The sequence below is a fragment of the Topomyia yanbarensis genome, chromosome 1 (assembly GCF_030247195.1).
Source record: "Topomyia yanbarensis strain Yona2022 chromosome 1, ASM3024719v1, whole genome shotgun sequence".
NCBI lineage: Eukaryota > Metazoa > Arthropoda > Insecta > Diptera > Culicidae > Topomyia > Topomyia yanbarensis.
In genome coordinates, this window is record NC_080670.1 from 184797798 (window position 1) to 184821572 (window position 23775).

The 23775-nt window shown below is 38.0% G+C and overlaps 1 protein-coding gene across 1 annotated transcript in view; it reads right to left on the bottom strand.

Moving 5' to 3' along the window:
• The window catches only part of LOC131684054 (short-chain dehydrogenase/reductase family 16C member 6), a 61538-nt gene extending 49763 nt beyond the window's left edge, over positions 1-11775 (bottom strand). Inside the window, exon 1 of the mRNA XM_058966582.1 lies at positions 11281-11775. Coding sequence (XP_058822565.1) covers positions 11281-11339 — 59 coding nt within the window. The 5' untranslated portion in view covers positions 11340-11775. The remainder of the gene's footprint in view (positions 1-11280) is intronic.
• Between the last annotated feature and the right edge of the window lie 12000 nt (positions 11776-23775).

Genomic DNA, 23775 nt, shown 5'->3' on the forward strand with positions numbered 1-23775 from the left:
TTAAAACGTCAAGTCACAAAGAAATGTTCATGCAGATCATTGAAATCTTACCCCACTCTGTTTCGTTATTCTGCTCGAATCAGAGCAGCAAGCGATCCATTTAAGGTTCAAGTTACCTTCTTTAAGCATCTGTTAGAATTGTACGCTTGGTAGTGTGCGTAGGAAAATTTGTGTTCAGCTTTGCCACCGGATCATTCATTTAAACCTTTTTAAAACTCTAAAAGAAGAATATCAGTCGATTTTTTAGATCACCACGATTCAAATCATGCAAAATACCTGCTGGAAAAATCATCGGCTTAGCTGGATGGTGCTTTTGAAAAAGTGGCTGTGGTTTTTTCATTGCGCGGTTGTGTTCCGTACCCCAGCTCGGTGTGGTAGTGTGACAAAAAATCACAACCACTTTTTCAAACTAAGCCGATGGTTTTTCCAGCAGGTATTTTGCATAAATTGAATCGTGATGATCTAATAAATCGACTGATATTCTTCTTTTAGAGTTTTGAAAAGGTTTAAATGGATAATCTGGTGGCAAAGCTGAACACAATTTTTCTTACGCATACTACCAAGCCTTGAGGTAACTTGAGCCTTAACGTGGGCAAGAATTTTGAATTGGCTCATGTTACATTTTGTTAAAAAAATACATCAATTCACCAAAATGTCCCTTACTTCGGCCCGTTGAACGTTACCGGGCAAATGTGAACAGAATCTTCAAAAAGACTAGTAAAGTAGCCGGGCAACAAATTTCAATATCTTCAGCTGTACGATTTTAGGAGCTGTTCAGGCAGCAACAAATACCAAAGATTGATGCCAAAAAAAGACAGTTGTATGGTCCGTATCCTTAAAACCGGTAGACAACGCCAGAACACCAACAGTGACAATAGCATGGACGAGTACGATTTCGATAAAAAGCGAACCAAAAGACCCTCAAGAAGCAACTAACGATGAGGCAAATGAATAAAGATGTCGAGTACCAATTATTTTATTTTTCATTTATGTCTTGTAAACACAGAACAGACCCACGGTTCAGTCAAGCTAATGAATCTAGCCGTCTCAAATAAACAAGATAAAAAGCGACATACTTATTGTTTTATTAAATTTTAGTAACATATGTTCTAACGAAATTTATTTAGCATCAAATTGAAATGGGAAATATATTTAAAGCCATACAGGTCTAGGGAGACCATTGATCTAGCAAAATCATTCAAATAGTTGTATCTGCAAATGAGAGCCTCTCTTTATTTAATTTTTCTTTCGATTGTTACAGCACTTACACAAAAGTTTCCAATAAATCTCTGGTACATATCGAAAGACTAGGATTTTCACTAGCATTTTTGAAAATAGTTCGAGAGAAATCTGTTGAAGCAACCAAGTTTATTAACGGGAGAATAAGTAAACAAGGATAATTACGACAAAGACAGTACGGTTGAAGGGCTGTACCCCATTAGGCATAAATACGTTAGGCATACGGACGTTTGGCATACGTACGTTAGGCATATTGGACGATTGGCATAAAGGACGTTAGACATAAATTATGATATTGAAGTATAATTGTAAAGAAATCACTTTTGGCGTTGAAAGCCTCATGTCGTAATGGCACAAATGTTTGAAATTTTTGATGTTGTAGAATTACTCTGGAAGCTGATCAAATTCGATGAACATTTTATTCTATTGTATATACCTAAAGAAATCTTCACTCATATAAAATATGCATAACGAATGCTTGGCATCCAGATACTCAGCTTGCGCTAATGTCTTGGTGAACAACCGATAAATTGCACATGGCTAAAATAAGCTAAACACTCTTGTTTAAAATCAGTTTCATTCGTATTAGTGTATAAATTACGCACATTAACCCTTTCATGCCCATGTTGTTCATAAACAACGTTTTTAAACAGCTATAACTTTTGATTTAGGCAGAACTTACAAAAACAAGCAAAACTAGTAACTGGTACAATTACCTTTCATTTCAGCGTAAAAGTCCCTAGAACTGACGTTATTGCTATTAGCCTGATAGAAGTCCGCTAGAGCAGTGCTACCAGAGATATTTTCAGTTAGCGTTAATAAATAGAATGTTGATATATCTTCGTTATTTCTCATTGTTATTGAAAACTGCTAAAACGCATCAATTTGGACCGTCTTCGACTATCTTTTCGTAGCATATTTCGTTTCGGTAACTCGTCACAGTACACAAAAAACTCTCCCTAATGAAAATTTTCTAGGAGAATTGTATTGAGCATCGGAAGGTGTATATTGAGCAGCCTACAGCATGGATTTTCAAAACGGGTTTTTCTTTTTGCCTTTCTCATATAAAGAAAGGCTATGCAAACACTCCAAAAATCGACTTTCCAACTAAGGCCCGGAAGGCCGAGCGTCATATCTCATTCGATTCAGTTCGTCGAGATCGCAAAATGTCTGTGTGTGTAAGTGTGTGTCAAATAATGTCACTCAATTTTCTCGGAGATGGATGAGTAGATCTGCACAAACTCGGTTTCAAATGAACGGTATAACGCTCCCATAAGACGCTATTAAGTTTTTAGTTGATCAGACTTCCGGTTCCGGAGTTACGGATTGAAGAGTGTAGTCACACAGCAAATTCCCATATGAACTGGTAACCCTATGATGCCCAAATGATGTAATACATATTCAAATACGTTCAACATTACTTGGATTTGCGGGTCTAGATAACTAATCACCAATTAAAGTAGTTATGACCACATTGGTCACCTATGACGGATCTTGATGCCCTCTGGGAGCTCGCCAAGTTCCCGAGCTAATGTCACACCTATTTTCCAGCAAACCCTTAACCGATGTTTACAAACTTGATATCAAAAGGATATAATACTCCCATTGACTGCTATTGAATTTCATTCAGTTCTGACTTTTGGTTCCGGAGTTACAGGTTGGTTATTGCGCTCTCATAGGAATTTCTCATATGAACCGGTACAATCGTAATACCTCATAGGATTAAAATCTATTGAAATGAACATCAAATTACTTCGATTCGCAGGCCTAGATTACTGATGGCGAATCAAAAACTATTGGAAAGTATTGTCCACTATCGATAATTCCAGAAGTCTCGGGGTTCCAGGCAAATTCCAGATCTAAACCACTTCGGTGACGACTGAACCAAATTTCACTAACCTAGTCTCAAATGGAACGTATAATATGAAGTTCGGTGTTGAATCTTCCATCTACTCCTCCACCTCTTACCTCTCAACCCGCCCCCCTGACTCACCCCCCACCCTCTTAGACCAACCTCCCGCATGCATCCACCCCGTATACTAAAATAAGTTCGATGATTCCCGACACATCCTCCCCCTCCTACTAATTATATCCCGTCCCTTCTCCACCATGAAGTTAACATGAAGACAACATTGAACTCACGTTGATTAAGCTAAATCAATATTATTGTATTTCCACAACGTTATATTGAACCTAACCAGCCCTTAAATCATAGATTGGATAAACGAGAAAGGCACAATTGCACCACTAGGTGGATTAAAACAGGTTTTTTCTTAAACCCCATGAACGCTAGAAACAATTTGGGAATGAAAGGGTTAACTTAGATTAGTTTTTCATGCATGCATGGTGTAATTGTCCAAGAAGAAAATATACAACTTTGAAGAACAACTCATGAAAGAAAGAATGATGCATTTTATTAGTCATTCAACGAATTTACGAATATTGCTGCTTCTATATTGATTATCCCTCATATTATTAAGGTCAATGATTATTTTCTCGAGGCCATCAAAAATAGAACTACGGAAACTGGGGGTGGGCGTAGCGTATTGGTAAATCGATTGCCTTGTACGCAGCGCACCTGGGTTCGAGTCCCGACCCCGCACATAGGGTTAGAAATTTTTCATAAGAGATTTTTCTAACCCGAAGAGGCGAATGACCTTAAGGTTAAAACCTCTATAATCGAAATAAAAAAAAAAAAAAAAAAAAAAAAAAAAACTACGGAAACTGTCTGCTATGAGGGAGAGTTCTTTCGTTTACTATGATGAATTACCGAAACGAAAAAGGTATCGTCATTCGTCACAAACATAAAATCCGTACCCTAATGCTGATGCTGTACATAACACTGCAAGTTTCCAACAGTGCCAAAACTTAATGTTTGTTTTATTTTGATTTTTTTTAAATATTTGGATACAACTGTATTCAGCTTTTTGTTGGTGGCTGCGTTCTCAAATGCGCACCCCATTTTGACAAGTCGTTCGTCCAGTGTTTATCCAAGTTTATCAATCCTAGCATGCCTATTTAAAATTCGCTCTCGTGTCAAACAATAAAAATAATTTTTTTTATTGATATTCGTGCGTTTGCTATTAGAAGCCTTTTCTCGTTGTGATCATCATTTGCGTAGAAGAGGGAATGTTGCTAAACTGTTTTGAAAAACATATAGCGAATCCAAATGTCAACACGTTGTATTGTGGACGGATTTGGATTCAGTTTGTGGAAAGGTCAAAACCGGATTTCCTTTCCTACTGGCCACCTTGCGCGTGAAAAATTTCGGCAAGCGCGGGGACTCGAAACTCTAAACATGAATCCCCGAAATGTGAACAATTACTACATGTGTTGTAAACATTTTCATACAGGTATGTTTCCCATCGAAAACATTAAATTTTCATTTCTAGTGAATATCCCCTTTCTAGGAAAGTCTGCTGCACCACATGTAATGCGACATCTAGACTGGATCCTTACCCTGCAAATGGTCCAAGATGACGATTATGATAAATCTGGTGGTTAACAACATTTATCGTAAATTGATATGAAGTTGTTCATTACAGTATTTTTTATTTATCGAATAATTTATATTGCTACCTTAAATATATACTACCCAAACTAAAACCATTTGATTGTAATTTCCACCCTTCTCCTATTTAATCATTCCAAATTTCGTCTTCGAAAGCATGATTCAGAGGGCCGAGCTTCAGATCGGTCTGTACATGTTTATAAGTATTTATGTGACTTAAAAGGTCACGTAGTTTTCACGGAGATAACTACCCTGAGTTATGTTTAGAACATAACCTGGAACTAGCCATCGACTTCGGAGTACACCGTGCAATTGCTGGCTGTGTGCAATCGAGGAAAATGCTGGCGGCTCAACATCGAACAAGCTGGAAGCCTACATTCGATCATGATCATCAATATCGACTGGGCCCGAGATGTTCGCTCAGTGCTTTGGGCAAAGTTATGACAAACGGTTCAGGTTTAAATATCGACACTTACAGCAGTTTTCATATAACCAGAAATACGATTATGAACTAATTGGTCAGTGTTTAAATCGATTCGCGAAGTAGTGAAAAAGGTAATTATAAGCAAACGCACCAACAACCAATCAAAATTGACGCTTATTGTTTGACACAAGAAAAGTTTTAAACAGGGCCTGCTAGGATTGATAAAATTGACACTGGACAAACGACTTGTCAAAATGGGGTGCGCATTTGAGAACGCAGCCACCAACAAAAAGCTGAATTGGCAATACATCGAAGAGGATTGAAATGTGCTTGTACCAAATCTGTTCACTTAAATGAATGAATACTTTCTTCATTTCGTCCACGGAAAAAAACTCTACACTTGCAAGGAATAAATATCTCGCTTGCTATTTTTCATTTTGGAGTCTCATTTTTTGTAACCCGATAAAAAACAAGCGTTAGGTTGAAATCTCTACAATAGCGAAAGCCTTGCGATTATTTTTTTTACTTTTGTGAATTATGCCAATCGGTCATTATGCCTAACGTATATTATGCCTAACGTCCATTATGCCTAATGTACTTATGCCTAACGTATTTTGCCAAACGTCGCGCACCCCGGTTGAGGTGTAGACACAGTCAAAGAGAATAGGGAAAGAGGCGAATAGTGTGAAGCAAAAAATACCTTATTGAGCAGACCAATCGAGCAATGTAAATAAACATTACTCATGCTCTCTTATTCCTCACTTTGCGGAGGGGCAGTATTGTACATGACGCAAACATATTTTAATGTAAAACAATAAAGATTTGAAATTATGTTTTCCGCCGTATAGAAATCAATTTTTTGATATTTTGGTTGTAAACCCGATCAGAAACACATAACAGAAATATTTCAAAACTATATCTCGCATTATTACTTGTTATAAATTTCTGTTATTTTAACTACTAACGAGACCTAATTTATAAAAAATATGTTACGAAAATTGTGTTCTGTTATAATCTTGTTATTTCATTCTGATCGGGAAGCGTATTGATTATTATGAACTAGTTTGAGAATATCTTCGTCGAGTGACATTTTTGTATGTTTTCTAAGGTTTTTAATATTCTACGAAACGAACAGGTCAAATGGCTACCCAATAAGTATTTAAATAGTGCTACATGTTATTTAAAGGTCGCCTTTAGCAAAATATGCCACTTTACAGCATATACTAATGCTTGATGGTTACTTGGGAAGGTTCATGGGACATGATTTCTAGGTTTGAATGACTAAAACAGGTATTTGATGCTCTAAATTAATTGTATTACACAAATCTCATAAGAGCCATTGAACGACTATCGTGCTTAATGGATCGCGATTTGCAAGGTTCGTGAATTTTAAGTCTAAAGCCTACAAATCTTTCGATTATTTTAGTTTTAATGTCATGGCAATCTTCGAACGAAGAAAATTTGATTGCTTTCATTAAAGTATTTAACGTCGTGGCAATGTTATTATTAATATTCGCAAGTGTTTCAATGTTTTCACGAAAAATCCTCTCTAATGCGACAAAAAACATATACACCGATTCAGTGATATAAATTAATGAGTTACCAGTATAGTCCTTCAAAATCTTCCTGTACTGCTTTAAAATTGGATATTCACTGATGCACGGCATGAAGCAGTCTTCACAAACCTTGTAGTTTTTCGCTACGCTTCCAAGAATATATCCGCCAATATGATATATCCGATTCTTCTCAGAGCGCTCATGAATCGTAAAGCTGCAGCGACGTCGTGATTGACCAATTTGTATGAATTGGAAACTTTCATCGCGTCAAGCTGACTTCCATTTAAAAAATCTACTTTTTTCCAAGTTAATCGCGATGCCATCTTCAGTCGCTTACCTTCTTCAAATTTAACCAACTCTTGTAAGTGATATATATCAATACAACCAGTACTTGAATTGTTTTCGTTGACCATTTGTCCAAGCAGATATATAAATCGATTTTTCACCCATCCTTAGACACAGCCTTTGAAAACGTGAACAGCATCCGGTATCAACTCAAAAGATCGTTCATCGCTGGCGGGGTGCTTTAGAGGGGGACTGCTCAATACCTGGCCCTTTGTATGATTCAGTCCAAAATCATTCCACATTCGCACGTTATTTGGACCACAATCAGAGGTAGCAAAATGTACCTTCAATCCTATACGTTCTGCTCTCTTGATAATATCAATCGATATCGCCTTCATGAAACCTTCTGGCATAGAATTTCCGGAAAAATGGTACGCCACTATTTGTTTCAACGGACTGGAAACGCCTGCCAGCATGAATACTAGTGCATGGGTTGCTTTACCCTGCTGTCCAGGAATCGTTATATCATCCATAATCAAGCCGCAATCTTTTTCAACAAGAGACATACAGTTTACTTTTGCTCCCATCAAAGTAAACACTTCTCCCAGTACTCCTGTATCGAAATGAAGAGGTTGCAGGTGGTACTACTGTAAACGAATTGATGGAATTGGAAAGTTTTTTTCATCGCGAAGAAAATTGTACCTCTTTGACCCACAAGCAAAACGGTATTCAAAACTGTCCGAAATTGTCTTATCGCTCTACTTTTTTGCTCTCTTCAGTCCTCTTTTCAAAATATTGACTAGATCTGGGTTAAATGACTTTGAAGCTGCATCCTCTTAATTATCGGAATACTTTTTCATACGGGTTATTTTCTGTCGGAGTAGCTTTATGCTTCTACTCTGTCGGATATTCCGACTGATTCAAACTTACTGAATCCTGTTAAAAGTACAGTACAGTACGTTGGTACCCTTAGTAGAACATAAATCCGGTACGTTTTCGTAAATCGGAGCTTAATTTGGGAGCCTCAAACGTATGCCGTTTTCCGATATACGATAAAGATCATCGTAGTTGAAATGGAGCTGAAAATATGGCCAGCTATGCACAAAATGGTTCCAAAATATCCTAAATCGTCGCTGTTGTGCTATCTTATGACAAACGCCATTTTGGGGTAAACTGAGTTAGATATGCTACATTACTTGTCAAAAAAATCTCTACAAAGTGGCGTTTTCAGAATTTTGACATTCTGCTTGGTTACTGAGATATAGCGAGAAACGTGCTGAGAAATTTTTAATTTTTTGCTTCAAATGACTGTGTCTGGGGATTGGCTCAAGTTATCTTGATGTATAAGGTGTTTTTATGTGTAAAACTATCTGCGAAACACAATGGCATAATCATTTTCAAAAGAAAAATACGCAAATTGTGAGAAAAATACAGTTTGTTTTCAACTGGAAATATAGCATATTTGGCAGCACTGTAACCAAAAATAACTATTTTTTCTAGATTTCCTGACTCATTTCCTTCAAAATGCATCGCACCGGTTGTTTATAGACCAAATGAAGCCAAAGATATGAATAAAAGTTAATAATTGATGTTTTTTTCTATGGAAAATTTTCCATGCACAATTAAGACACGCCATACAAAGTTTGTCATCAATACACGCTTATGACACGTGTGAGTGCGACTTTTGTTTACATTTATAGTAAAAACTCGCAACATAGTCAACCGACTTCGTAATATTTGAGAGATTAATACAGAATAGATAGAAGCATTAATTGTCTTCTTTGAATTGTTTGTACCATTTATAAGTTTCAAGATATTCAATCTCAAACTTTAAAAATCGTTTTTCTCGAAATGTGCAAAATGGCGCTTGTCATAAGATAGCACAACAGCGACGAAATGTCTTACGCTGCAAATCCTGCAATTATCAGAAACGATGTATTCATCTGGCAGCGTACAGAAAGCAATCCACTTCAGCCTTAAATCCTTTTTCGCTGGTAATCGAAAAAAACTTATATTCCGAAACCCCATGAATTGGTTTCTACAAAAACTCGCGACGCACTTCATTTTAATTTTCACCGAAAACAAAATTATTATCGATTACGACACGATGCGAATTCAAAACAAAATTGAAGTCATTTAAAATTATAGCTGGGAAGCGGTTGCGAAACATTATGTGTTGAAATCATAATAAAGAGAGTGTTGCCGTTTGGAGTGGTTTTCACTCTTCGTCTCTTTCCCTATTCTCTTTGGACACAGTTAAACAAATTCGGTTTTGGTTCGAAATCAAAAATCAATCGGTTTCGGAATCGGTTGTTTTTGAGCTGGAATCCATACTGAATCTATTTAAGATCCGAATGGTTTGACTGGAGAATAGGGTCATATCTCGAGAATCACATGATAAGTAGAGCACTGTGCTGTAATGAATAGGGATTGAAGACAGCTGTCAAAATTCACTTTGAGGGAATGTACAAATCGCTAATCATCGAACAGTCTGATGGCAGATACTGACAAAAGGAAAAATCACCACTGCACTGTACTCAACGACTAACGGTGCATCTAAAATTCCTCCTCAAAGTGTATTTTGACAGGTAGCTGGAACGCTCTTATCATATGTATGTTATTCGAGATATAAGCAAGCTTAGGCTGCTCGCAATTTGTTTCAAAATGAGAAATTGTACAATGTGGAACTGTCACAATATATCTAGAGCACGGTGTCCGCAAGGCTATGTTTTGGCTATTCGTTCTCAATATTACCAAGTAAAGTTCAGCCGGAAATGAGAATTCTGGTTGGTTCCAATTAGCATTCCGGTTCCAGTGACACAACCGATTTTAGTTAGAATCGGTTGTGTCACTGGAGCCGGAATACTAACTGGAATCAGCCGGAATTCCGGCTTATTTTCAGCTGAACTTTACTTGTTTTTTCTGCTGTCAGATGTCAAACATAGTAATGAAAATTATTTGAAATAGTGTTCTGTTACGTCGTTTTCGATTGAGAACTTAGACACTAACCCAGGTTAGTTGCTTCAAACAAACGTTTTTAATATGGAACTGAGTTGGGTTCTTGCAAAACAGCGGTGGTGTGAGCGAAACCGAAATATATTCTGGTTGCAGTTGAAAACTGGAAAATCCAACCAGCGACAATCGTATTTTCTTTGGATCTAAACAATGGAATCACGTCGGCAGTAGTGCGCTGTATTCGTACAATGATGCGCTATACAGCGCACTACTTCCGACATCATAAATTAGCACCAAAAAAGAGAAAAAACGATTGTCGCTGGTTGGATTTTCCAGTTTTCAACTGCAGTAAGAATATTTCAGGTTGGAACCCAATACGGTTTTCAGTTCAGTGGCTTCAAACAGTTTGACAGCAGTTAGGTCCGAAACTGAGTTAGTTTCTGCCTAATTGCAAATTGTTTGAAATTTAACAACACAATGGTCGAGCTGTTCTAAATGTGTTAAAAAAATCGAAAAATATAACTGCATCTTAGTATTGCGATCGATATGTTTTAGTCGAAGATGTAAAATTGAAGAGCCAATGCGGAATATATCTTTGTTAAATGGCGAATTACCTTCTATGTTCATTTTTATCAAATTCGAATCACTGCAGGTTATTTGGACAGTTCAATGTAAACGAGTACCTTACACTTAATATTTAATTTACTTTAATTTTTATTTAATTTTTTAAGTTATATTCATTATTTTAATTGACAATTCCAATTATATACATATATTTCAGTGGATTGATGAAAAGCAAATGTTTTAGTACCTCATTTGCATGTTTAGCAAAATATCTTGTTTTTCATCAAACTAAAATGTTTTGATTTGGAGAACGGAAGGTTAAGCCCCAAACGCCCCACTCTCCTTGCCTCCACCACTCTGGACCAACAACATCTACAGTAGCTCAACAAGCAATAGCTGTATGTGTACTGCACATGTTTAAAATCACTTCCAGCTAACACAACCTTCAAAAGACTACCGTTCGTAGGTAGCCTTGTAATTAGTATTCCATGTCCGGCTCATTCGGGCGTCCGAGTGTCGTATCTCTCAACAAAACTTGTCGAATAACTATCCATTTCAAAACCGGTACACAACAACGACGTCCGTCGATGGGGGAGTAATTAGAAGCTGATAATCATACATCAGAGCTACACAACCCGATAGCCAATGCCACCACCGCCGGAGCACCAGTATAGGTGGGTAAGGTACATCGACAATCAAGCGTGACATCTTCAAGGTATATAAACTTACTCGTTCTGAGGACTTACCTTTCGCTGCGGAACACCGACATCGCATTCTCGATGTTATCATCCTGCAGAATGTTCATTCTGAACCGATTGGTGTAACTTCAGTGCAGCAAAAAAAAATCGAAACGAAACCCTATCCAGTGCACCACTTAACTATTTCAGCTGACAACTCGGTGTCCTCTTTTTTTCAAATCACGTCCAATTTCACACGCGAAAATAAAATGAGGGTGATTTATAGGCTGAAACAGCGCGCAAACCGCGTTCTCTACCGAATGCCAAATTGGGCTAAGGTACAGCAAAACTATTCACAACAAACAAAACAGCTTCTCACCACATGCTCGAGATCACCAACCAGCGATTTCTTTAGAATGTGTGCGAATTTGCAAGAAAGAAAAAAACAAAGCAAACCACGAAATCCTTGGTGATGCCCCGGTAGATATGTGCAGTTGTTAATTGTTTATGGTACGCGAGACCATTCAAAGACTTCCACGCCCGCAAACGGTTAGAACGCGACTGAACTCTTCTAGGTATATTTTTGCGTTGTTATCGAGTGGACGGCTGCGGGGGGCGGGTTGGCGGATGAGAGGAAGCCAGCAGACATTAGATCTATACACTACACTACCGCCAGCCAATGCACGTGGTTTTTAGAGAGTGGCGTTTGGTGTTTTGAGGAGGGGACCCAACAGCTGGTCAGGTGTGTTTGGTTCCTGTTGTGATGCGCCGATCCATTGTGGTTCTTGTTGTCGCCGATGGCGGGGGAAAGGCCGGATTCGGCAGCACTCAGTCTCGTGGGGCACTGTTTTAGTCAACTACCTAGTAAGTGTACCTATGCATTTTTCAGTGATTCGTGATAACTACATCGTCGGTCTGATCGATTGTTTAGCTTGGGGGAGACGGAGAGACACAGAAAATGTTTTTTTTTTCTCAGCAGGGCACAGCAGCACAAGTTGGTGCAAATTTTGCCGCCACCGCAACCGTGCGGTTCAAAAGTCAATTATAAATTTCGCGGTCACTGATGTAGGTATGTATTTATGTACCTACATATTCCAATGACAGTATGCACCGGTCCATGGGGGATCGTCAGGTGACTGGTCGGGGAACATTAACTTGTTACTCTGGACAAGACGGTCTAGTCTGGGATGGACTCTATTTTTGACATACTTTTTAGAATAAATTTGTAAGTCTCGATAGCTGCGGAAAAAGAAGGCGACCTTCAAGCATACATTTACATAGTTGATGTAGCTGCTGGTGTACGATACATATTAAATTACGCGGTGTTTAAACACTATTTCCCATGGTGTAAAGTTTGAACCTTGTTTGGCAATAGATTTGTTTGAGAGAAAAATTTGTTTGGTTCGGTGATTTTGTTTGATGCCTTTGTCATCAATATAGCCTTGAAAAATCATCGCCCCTTTCTACAATGGTTTACGACAAAATTGATAGAAAAGCGGGGCCAATTGGGCATTAAATAATAGTTCAGTGCATTTTAGTGGGTAAAATGAACTAATTTCCAAAAACCACCTAATTGTAGAAAGCAGATGTGATGTTTGTATAGAGCGAAAACTGAATCCAAATATTCCAATTGTTCCAAATACAAAGGTTCCAATCGAGCAATGTAAACAAACATGGCGGATTCAGGAAGTAACGCGTAGGCAGTATCGAGAGTGAAATTTAATTTTAACTGTAGAACGTTGCACTTGCGTTTTCCACCCTAGAACGTTGCACTGGGGTACAAATGTACCCCACGCGTTTGATCGAAATTTTCGCAGGTAAAAATGCAAACAAAAGAAATGTATAATCTATCATTTTCTTCGTTTTTTAATTGCGAAAACAGCTGTGTAAGAGACAGTACGGAATTTATTGAATCAATTATACATAAATTAGCTTGGACAAACAAAAAGTGAAAAAATCGCGGTTTTGACTTTTTTAACAAAAATTACTATAACTGCGAATTTTCAAGCGATTTGAAAAAAAATCAAATGATTCTTAAAATTTAAAAGAATGGTCTTGAAATGGTATAAAATATGGAATTTAGATAGTTTTGAAAAAGTGCAATTCTTTGGAAGAGTGAAAGTTTAAAAGCCAGGTTTTGGAAAATACCACGAAATGTGGTGGAAATTGAAATGAAAAAAATATTTCTGACCAGTAATACATTGGTAACACGCAACGTTACTGTTACAGCAGTTACTGTGCGTAAATTATACTTGCGATTCATTGATTTGAAAAACTATAAAAAATAAACAATAAAACAATGAAAATTAGCAAAAATGAGAACGATTTTTTTTCTTCTTCAAAATTAAATTAAATTTATTGAAAAAAATGATTGAAAGCGGTTTTATAAGATGTTTCTTACGTAGTAAAACAACCTGTATTTGAGCTGGTATTGTCACGAGTCACATTCCCACTGACAGCACGAAACCTGACGAAACGCTAACGACAACCGTACACTGTGGTACAAATGTACCCCACACCAACTTTGACACCTACTTCTACGAAGGCTATAAGGGACCATTCATAAATTACATAACGCTTTTAGAGGGGGGGGGGGGGGTACGATAAGTTGTGACATGTTGTGACATAGGGGAAAGGGGGAGTAAGCTAAATCGTTACGTAACATGTTTTCACCGAAGAAAAATATTTTTTACACGAATTTGTTACGTAATAGGAGAGGGGGGATGGAGAAATTTGTGACAATTTGTTACATGGAGGAGTCAGTTTTAAGCAATTTTTGCGTTACGTAATTTATGAATGGTCCCTAAGCATACTGGTTATACCACCTTTTCCCCCTCTTACTAGGGATTCTAAATTGAATTATGATTGGGGTCTCAGGTCGGTATATGCCGAATTCTCGTCTTCACACGGCTCCAAAGAAGGCGTGGGGTAAATTTGTACCCCAGTGCAACGTTCTAGGGTTAATGCATTGAAGTCGCATTTAATTTTATCAAAATTGCAGCAGTTCTATGAGGAATTTTCATTTTTCAGAATCTGTATAAAAAATTACAGAAGAGAATTTTATTGCTTGAAATTGGCGTCGGCCCCTCGTGAGCCAAGCCCGTAGTGAGTGGTTGTCCGGGTACTTTGTGAATCAATTAAGATAAGTCATAAAATAAGTGTGTCAACTGTATCACTCGTTTTCTTCGTGCGAATATAAATAGGACAGACCAGATATAGCAAATATTGTGGAGTGAGTTAAATTGATCATCATCGAGAAGACAGGAGTCGGGCGTGGTGTTGATGGTAAATTGATTGCCTTGTACGCAGCTTACTTGGGTTCGATTCCCAACTTCGCACGTAGAGTTAAAGATTTTTCTGCAGAGATTTTTTTCAATCCAAAAACAACGAGGCATTTCATACTGTGAGAATTGATGTCTACTTGGTGTCGGGAGGAGCTCCGCAATAACACAAAGTGGGCGATGCCCAACCTAAGTCCACCCCTGCCTATCCTGCGCTAAGTCGAATCTCTCGGTTGAAATGTTAAGTCAGTTGAGATTTATGGTGCTCCTGGAAGCGCTAAAAATACCTCGTTTGATCTAGAATTACTAAAATCAGAGTCGGTTTTTTAGGCTTTATATCAGCACATTTATATTTTATATTTGGTGGGCTTCCAAGATGAAAATTTTAGCCTTTTCAAGGAATCTCATCTGTCCATGGTATTTAGGTGCAGTAACAAGGGATGTCTCTTTCTGCTCCAAGAGATCGTAAAAGTTTGTCTTAGTGAATGGTGTAGCGCTCTTCATCACCCCGTCGATCTCTACTTTTAGACGGGAATGTAGACACGGTAATCCTTTATAAAATACTTGTCAGTAATATCATTTGCTTGCTTTAGAAAGGACATCACAATACTGAGCTTATTTGAGAGCACTTTTTTCACATCCGTCACGACAGAATTTCAGAATCAGAATCAGTAGCGATTGTAGTAAGGTTGGGGATAAGAAAAATAACGACACAGAGAACATAGACAATAAGGAAGTATTCTCCACTCCCAAGGGAATAAAATACACTTCTTGTTCAGCGGGTATATTAACACCTGCGAGGGAATATTGGGATAACATAACAACAACACCCTCGAAGAGATATTGTCATTCAAATATGGCTTAAACTATAGGTCTTTACCATACAGGGTTAGGAACAATAGCATATTCTTGAGTTTCAGCTCTCTGTACATAGGTACATCTATGTATGGTGAACCAAAAATCCGGATACGCAATTGCATATCAAATGATATGAAATTGCGTAATCGGAGTCACAATGATCACACGAATAATACTCAGCCCGCTGAATAGCAGCCATGTAATAATTGAGCTTACAATGTCCAGTCAGTACCCTGACTAGAATACTGCAGTTGTGTTTGGAAAAATGTAGCGAATTCTTTGACATTTTCGCACTCACATCTGGCAGAAAAGTTTTTGTTCAAGGCCTGTTCGGATGCAGCCCAAAAGCGAATCTTAAGCTTTATTCAACTATTCGATAGTGGTAGAACTGGTTCTGGACCAACGAAGTCAGTCGCCGAACCCGCTCTAGCCAATTCGTCCGCCCATTCTTCAAGTTCTTCGACTTGAGTTCGACATGCGATTACTAATCTCGAATCTGCCGAACGAAGTGCTTTCGGAGCAGACTGCCTGTCAGAACCAAAAAAATATTCCTTTTCCGCAAATTCACTGTTAAAGTGCCGATTGTACGCCACACAGAATCGAGAAGATTTCTATTCGAAATACGGTACAGTACCTGCCTATCTCATTTCCCGACAATAGACACCAGCACCGACTCGGCCGTCCAATAAAGAACCGTCAGTCTAACAAAATATATAATCTTCAAATTGTCGCTTCATCCAGCCAGAGAGCCATTCCTTGCAAGGAGGAATTCTCATACAGATAGTTTTAAAAGAAAAACTACATGTAAGTGTGAGTATTGGGTTACTGTTCCAGATCTCAGTAACCTGCACAAGAAAGTGCTTCTAGTTTCAGATACACATATAGTGGTTTTATTTTCAAGAGTGCCTCTAGAGCAGCAGTAGGTGTTGTCGAGAACGCACCAGTCAAGACGATCCTCTAAAGATGATTTAACATTGATTGGAATGTCATAACTTCTCCCTTCTGCCACCAAACAAGGCACCCGTACGCCAGTATTGGTCTAACAATTGTTGTGTAGATCCACTGAATATACTCCGGTTTGGGTCCCCAAGATTTGCCGAAAGCCCGCCGAAGGCCATGCAAGCTTTCTTGATTCCGAAATCGATGTGAGCTGTTCAATTTATTTTGTGCCAAGAATTACCCCAACGTACTTAACTTGATCTGCGACAATAATTTAAGAGTCAAAGAACTACAACGGACGAGCTCCGGTTGTCGGAAACCCAAGCTTATTAAGTTTTCTCAACAAACCATCGGAGACAAGCTTCCTTAAAAGTGGTGACAGCGCACCACCTTGAGGACGAAGACACTCAGTTTCTAATCTCTACTTGTCTTAGCGATGGGCACAGATGTCGGTTGCTAAGCATTGCGTGTGTCCAGTTCGTGATGTATGAAGCTACTCCATGACTTCGTGCTGCTCCCAAAATGGATTCGAAAGACACGTTGTCAAGAGCACCTTTAATATCGAGAAAAACTCCTAAACTTGATTGCTTTCGTTGAAAAGCTTTTTTAATGTTGTAAACAACATTGTGTAACAGGGTGGTAGTAGACTTCCCCCGCTGATATGCATGTTGCATTGCATGCAGCGGGTGCTCGCCCAAGCTAACATCCTGAACGCAGTGGTCGATGAAACGTTCCACTGATTTGAGAAGGGAGGAGGTCAGACTTATCGGTGTAAAGCTCTACGATGCCCAAGAATCAGAACTACCTACGATTTTTCTTCTAAATAACTTTTTGAGTCGAACAAGTTCGGTACTCTACCAAAATGTTCCTCTAGAAACACGCATAATTTGAAGCGGACAATCATCTGGGTATGCTGGTACTATGAGTGAGTTTGTTTCATCCACGACCTTATCCAAGTCACTTGGAGATTCAACCATCGGAAGATACGCAGAGGTTCCAGCTCGTAGATTTGTGATTACGATAAGTGACGAATCTAGCGAAACATTTAAATGATTAAAGATGTACTTATGATCAAATAACGACAGTTTGAGCTCGTTGGGTACGAGTCAGTTTGCCAACTCATGCGGTATACCGTGAGAGCAGAGAGTTACATCTAACACTTCTTCTCTGCCAGCGCGTGCAAATGTTGGGCGCTTTCCTATAATAAGTATGTGAAGATATGAACTACTTAAGTATAGCATCAATTCAGTGCCACTCAAATTAATATCTGAACTGCCCCAACTGTGGTGAAATTTGCCCTGAAATTTTGGACCGGGTAGGCGATTTGAGGATGTGGTGAAACAGTTCAACTCTGCTTTGTACCTGATCTGGCGATCTGCTGTTAGAAACAATGGCATCACGAGAATTTGGCACAAAATATATTTCATGATATTTAAGAATTAAAAGTGGAATTACATCCATGACCTCACAGTATTGGGTAATATTGTCAAATAAATGAAAAATTAAAAAATACCTTTTTTTCCTTTTTTTTATTTCGACTATGTTAGTCACATTTTCTTTTTTATATTTTAACGACATTCAATTATCTAGAGATTACTGAGTAGGGAAAATTATGAAAATTAGAGCCAGTCGGTTGTCACGGTAAAGATAGACACATCTACCTTTATCAGGACGCATGCTAGTGAACTCGGGTGATTCGTAGTCATGCTGCCTAAGCTCGACCCTCATTAGCAGAAGACAAAGATTAAGCCCGTACGATATTGGGCCTGTTCTAATGACCCTGCCACTTCTAGTTTTCCGATCTCTTTACTTCACATCCTTGCTCTCACTTGAGTACTATGGCTCTAATTTTCATAACTTTCTCTACCCAGTAATCTCTAGCTAATTGAATGTCGTTAAAATGTTAAAAAATACCGTAATTACAACAACTAATCTTTTTATATTACTGAGCTAACGAATTGAAATTATCACGCACAAACTTTTCTAGATCAGAAAAAAAAATTGATCCCTGGAACAATAACCAAAGGCAGACCGGCAATGGTGGATGGTGGAAAAATCGAGGTTCGGTTTCATGATCTGGTACCACTTACTTGCTAAGGGGCCGTTGAAAGTTTCATGTCAAATAATAAAGAAATGGTATCCAAATATTTCGATATTCTTGTTATGAGAATGCAGGTGGACAAACCCATTCACTTCAACCTGACCGTACAGTATTAAACACAATACGATAGTACGAATACACACTCCTGGTACATATCAAAGACTTATTACTATAGCATCTGGATCTTTTGTGAACAGACGGTACATTACGGATAACCCTGCTCAGGAATTGCCAAGAAAAGCTCATCTACAGAAATAAATTCCAACACACAGTCTCCTATACTGGTGTTCGTGGCTGCTGGTCAGGTTATAATGACAACTGCAAAAAGCTGCATCAGAAATGAATGGTATCTCTGTCATACGGCTTCGTTCTCGCGAGCTTCCGGGGCCATGAATTGAGAGCAGTCTTCCCATGAACGTCGACAAGTTTGCACCCGTGTACAAAATTTCGTGCACGCGTTCAACCTCAAACATGCTTTGCCTTTGTGTACAGGTTCGCATCGAACACCGAACCCAAGCGAACGATGTGCAAACTTAGGTTTAAATACCGTGTACGTACACCGTGTGCATTCATAAGAAAGGCACACACAAAACAGAATGAGTAAATGCTAATGATGATGGGTGCGAGAAAGAGAAAACTAGTATCAAGAACCTGTGTGTACGAACACCACGTACGTACATGGGGTTCGGTTGTGCAGATGAACATGTGCTCGTGTTTTGGTACGCATTAGCGCGTTCGAGTTTGCACACGAAATGATGGTGTAGGATTAGCACAGAACTAGAGCAAACATGGTGTTCGATGTTCATTTGGGAAGACTGATTGGGAGTCATAGAAGTAAAGTTGTTGGTTTCGGTCCATAGGTTGGTGGGCCGCTGTCCAGAGCTCAAATGGTGGAGTCACCTCTCTGGTGTCGGTGATTAGCACTCAGTGCGGTCGAAAATTGAACAAAAAAAAAGAAAATTATTTTGCAAAAATATTTTAGAAAATTTCGGAAATCAAAAATTGTCCAGTGTTTATCATTTTGATCGTGGGCATAACTCTTAGAAAGTCGCCTATAAAGCGTTACTGTTACCAAATACAAATTATATTTGTATTTGCTGTTACTGTAGGTTAGCTCCTACGGCTCCTACAAAATCATCACTCTAAACAATCAGCGACAAAACATTTTCAAGATTTCAAGACAGATCTTTCACTCTCAACACCTGCTGCCATAGGCCATCTCGTAATAAAGGTTTTCTGCAATCCTGCCAACGAAAAAGAACAACATGAAAAGCAAAACCCCTTCGATTGTCAGCGCGGTTTCTGTTTGACCTTTTGAGGGCCCCTCTACTACTACATACATGAGTTAGTACCAGCCTCCTGCTAGGCAACCATTTTGTACTAGCCACCATCTGCCTTTGTTAATGGATTCCAAATCAAATGCAACAATGCAATGAGTCGGAATCGGTTGTTGCATTTGATTTGGAATCCATAATGACTCCATTCAGAAATCCGAACCGGTTCCGGAATGAGTTTAACTGGGTAGAAGCCAATGTTGTATATATAGGTGTGGCAGAACACACGGTTTGCTAGTTTGGCAACCAAAAATATGTAAACAATCCAGAAGCACAACGGGTCGACGTCACAGCGGTCACACGATTCAATGGGAGCGGAACGACCGCTATGACGAAAGCAAGTCGATTTATACTGTGATCACTCACACCACTGATGTATGATTCATCCTACGAATACGAAAGTGCCATCTTCGCCAGACCTGTATATACCACATTGCCTAGAAGCGGCTAGACTCATGTTGACCTGGGAGGGAGAAACAGACTCAATAAATGTGAATGTCATAGCCAGCCAGAACGAAACTGTCACTCCGAGCCACAAAAGAGTGAACATCAAGGAAATGAGAGTATTGTTATCTTATTCTTGCTTGAAAGCATTTCCGAATAATAAGTTTCGTTGATTTTTTGTCTAGATTGGGCGAAGTAGTAAGTATTATTAAAGGTTTTCTGTGATGTTAATGTTATTTTCACATTAGCCAGATGAACTTTTCGGTAATCCGTATTGCCATCGTCAAATAAATTGTATTTCTATGTCTTCAACGAGGAATAGGAATTTGGATGCTTTCAAGAATTTCGAGCATCGTTTTAACACAATATTGCGATCTTGCTATAATGTAAAATATTAAAAACGCTAATTTTTAATGAAAATTTCAAATAATCTACATTTTAATGAAATAAATTACCATACAGAACGACTGTATTTGAATATAAAGAGGAAATGGTCACTATAAAAAACAACTAGTGGGAGGATTCAACAAAAGCGTCTTTTTCACTTGGATTTTTGTAAATCTTAATAAGTGGCGTTTGAATTATGTAGTTGAAACCAGTTGTGAAAATGAAACGAGCCTGTAAATGTTCTCTGTTCCAAGAAATGGGAATGTAGAATCAAAAAATATTTTGTGACGTAAGGGTTTTTTGGAAGCGCAAAAATATTTTTTGACTTAAAATAATGTATATTATCCCTATATTTAAAACATGTGAATGAAAAGCTGTTTTCATATCTATAGTAAAAACAAATAATAATGACGATTTACGTACAAAGAAAGTTTTAGAATTGTGTGGTTCATTTAACAATTTTAGAATGAGTCCTTCAGATTTGATGGCGCCCCAGTTTAAAGTTTCTTTTGAAGGTGTGCTAAGAAAATGAAAATCATCAACGTAGGCCTAGATGCATGCAAATAAATATAATCAAAGTTTCGAAAAAAAATGTCAAATTACTTCGATAAAAAAATTGACATCGACATAATATTTTTAGCGTTCGGGGGCTCTGCAGCTTAAACAGATGATCCGATTCTGTTCTATAGCATGGTTAAATTTTACAGTTCGACAGTTAAATTTTTTGATAATGTAGAAAGAATGAGGAAACAGTATTCTGTATTTTATTTAGATTGGCAATATTTTTCAGTAGGAAACAAAGGGCAAATATTTTTTTTCGATTATAGAGGTTTTAGCCTTAGGGTCATTCGCCTCTTTGTCGGGTTAGAGAAATCTCTTTTAGAAAAATAACCCTATGTGCGGGGTTAGGAATCGAACCCAGGTGAGCTGCGTACAAGGCAATTGATTTACCAACTACGCTATGTCCGCCCCCAAAAGGGCAAATATGAAAACGAAAACATTTTGCGTCAAACATATTTTCAGTTATTTCATTATGTGGATATTTACGTTCCAAGGCTGCTAGTGCCATACTTGAAGTTGGTTTTACAGCTGTCAATTCCAAATACCTATCCACTTGTCAACATTTGGAATGGGTGGTTAGATTTAACCATTCGAGAGAAAAATAAGCTATTAAATTTCAACCAAAGTGAAAAAAGTATGCCAAATGGTCCACAGCCTAAAAATACATATATGAGGTTTTTTTTCTAAACATAGAAACTGATTCTACTTACAAACCAAGTTCATATATTTAAGTTCGCGATTTTTTAAAAGCAAGTTTTATTTGGAAAAGCGAAAGGCAATTTGTTAGTCGTACTATCGAAGAAAATAAAAATAAGTTGCATAAAAAATACTGCAAACTGTCAGATTCGGCCGCGTCCTCGAAGCTCATTTTTCACAGAAGCTTGCGGTGAACACACTCCCAGTCGAACCGCTCAACTAAAATCGAAAAAGTGAGAAAAATGTAGAAGAAAAATGTGTTCTGGTGTAGTAGAATTGATTGGTTTTCCAAAAAAATTGCGATAAAAAACTGTGTTGACTATAAAATCGATGTTTTGGATGTTCAAAATTTTAAACAAAAAGTAGTTTGAAGTCTAGTGCCCCGATCTGGATGGAATTTCGTACAGGTAATTTCAGAATAGGCAAAAAAAATTTAGCATTAACCCCTTAAGCGATTTTTGCAAGAATTTAACATAAAATAAATCACGCTTTGAAGTGAAAAGAAAGGACAAATATAAATTTTTCAACCCGTCGTCAGAAGAATTTCAATAAACGAACATCTCAGGAAAAAAAGTAGGTCACATGTTTTTATGAGATATGAGCAGGGGCGGCGAAACACTTTACGCCCGAGTGGGTAGAAAGCATAGGGTGAGGGGTCCATTAGTAAGGATTTTTTCCCTTTTCGCAATGCACACGCTTACATTACATTCACATTAAGTCACGTTCGGATGGAAAATGGAAATGGAATTGTGGCACAGCGATGTTTTCAAATGTGTGTAGTGCGAAATACATGCGTTGCACATCTAAATTTTTTGAAATGGTTCAAAATTTCCAGTGGGTAATTACCCACTCGGTGATTTTCGAGTGGGTAGTACTACCCATACTACCCACGCTTTCCGCCGGCCCTGGATATGAGCTGGAGCCGTCAACCATAAACTACACTCGAATGGAAGAACATGAAATAAGCTGGAGCTTTTTTGCAGATTTCTTTTAAATTTCAAAATAAACCGGTATATTTCTCTTATTATTTTCCTTATTTAAGGATTCTGTTAGTTAAACTTTTATAGAATGAAATTCTATTTTTCAGCTTCAATTTAATAATGTAACGATTTTTAATATCCAGGGCAAGAAATTTTTTAGGAAATCATGGTAGAATGAAAGAGAAGAACGCCACAAAAATCCTATTTTTAAAATAGAAGGTGAGACACATCGTTCGTTTTTTACTCGAGTACTGGAACCAAACTGCCGTCTGCCTTTATCTTCAATTCAATGTAAAGCACCCGGAAAACAAAATTTCACTAATTTTATACTGCGGCAGGCTTTATTCCCATCACACGATTGAAGTCATGTACCGGTAACACGCTTGCATCAATGACACGCAAAAAGAAATTTGCTCATTTAAGCGTCGCCAACCTTGATTGATTTTGGCTGTCGAAAGTTTTCTTGCTTCTTGACAAGTGCTATTATTTACAGTTCGTGCGTAGTGTTTGTTCCTCCCTCCCAGATGTTGACTACTGTCAAAGTCTGTATATCTAAGTAATACAGTAGAAACTTAGTTTATGTAAGATAATTAAAGACTTTGATTTTCCAACAGTAAATCCAATTGAAGAAATTAAAAAGGATGTACCTTATTCTACAAGAATTCAATAAATGTAAATAAAATAAATAAAATAAATATCTCCATAGCGGATGACAACAGTGGCACCCCCTGGATAGTATCTCTTGAGCCATGGGAAACTCTTGACTCCACCGTATCATTGAGTCTCTGGTTACTGCGTTGTGCAGCACTTATTTTGAAGGAAGTTTGAAAATGTCCATACACTCAAACGTACACGCGAAAATGAAAAAAAAAAAATGTTTGGTAATGATTCTAAGCTGGCGAAAAAAAGTATCTGTCAATAAAAGTTTGGTCTTATATTTCCATTTGACAGATCTTGCAATTTTATAGAGTACTTGTTTTCCG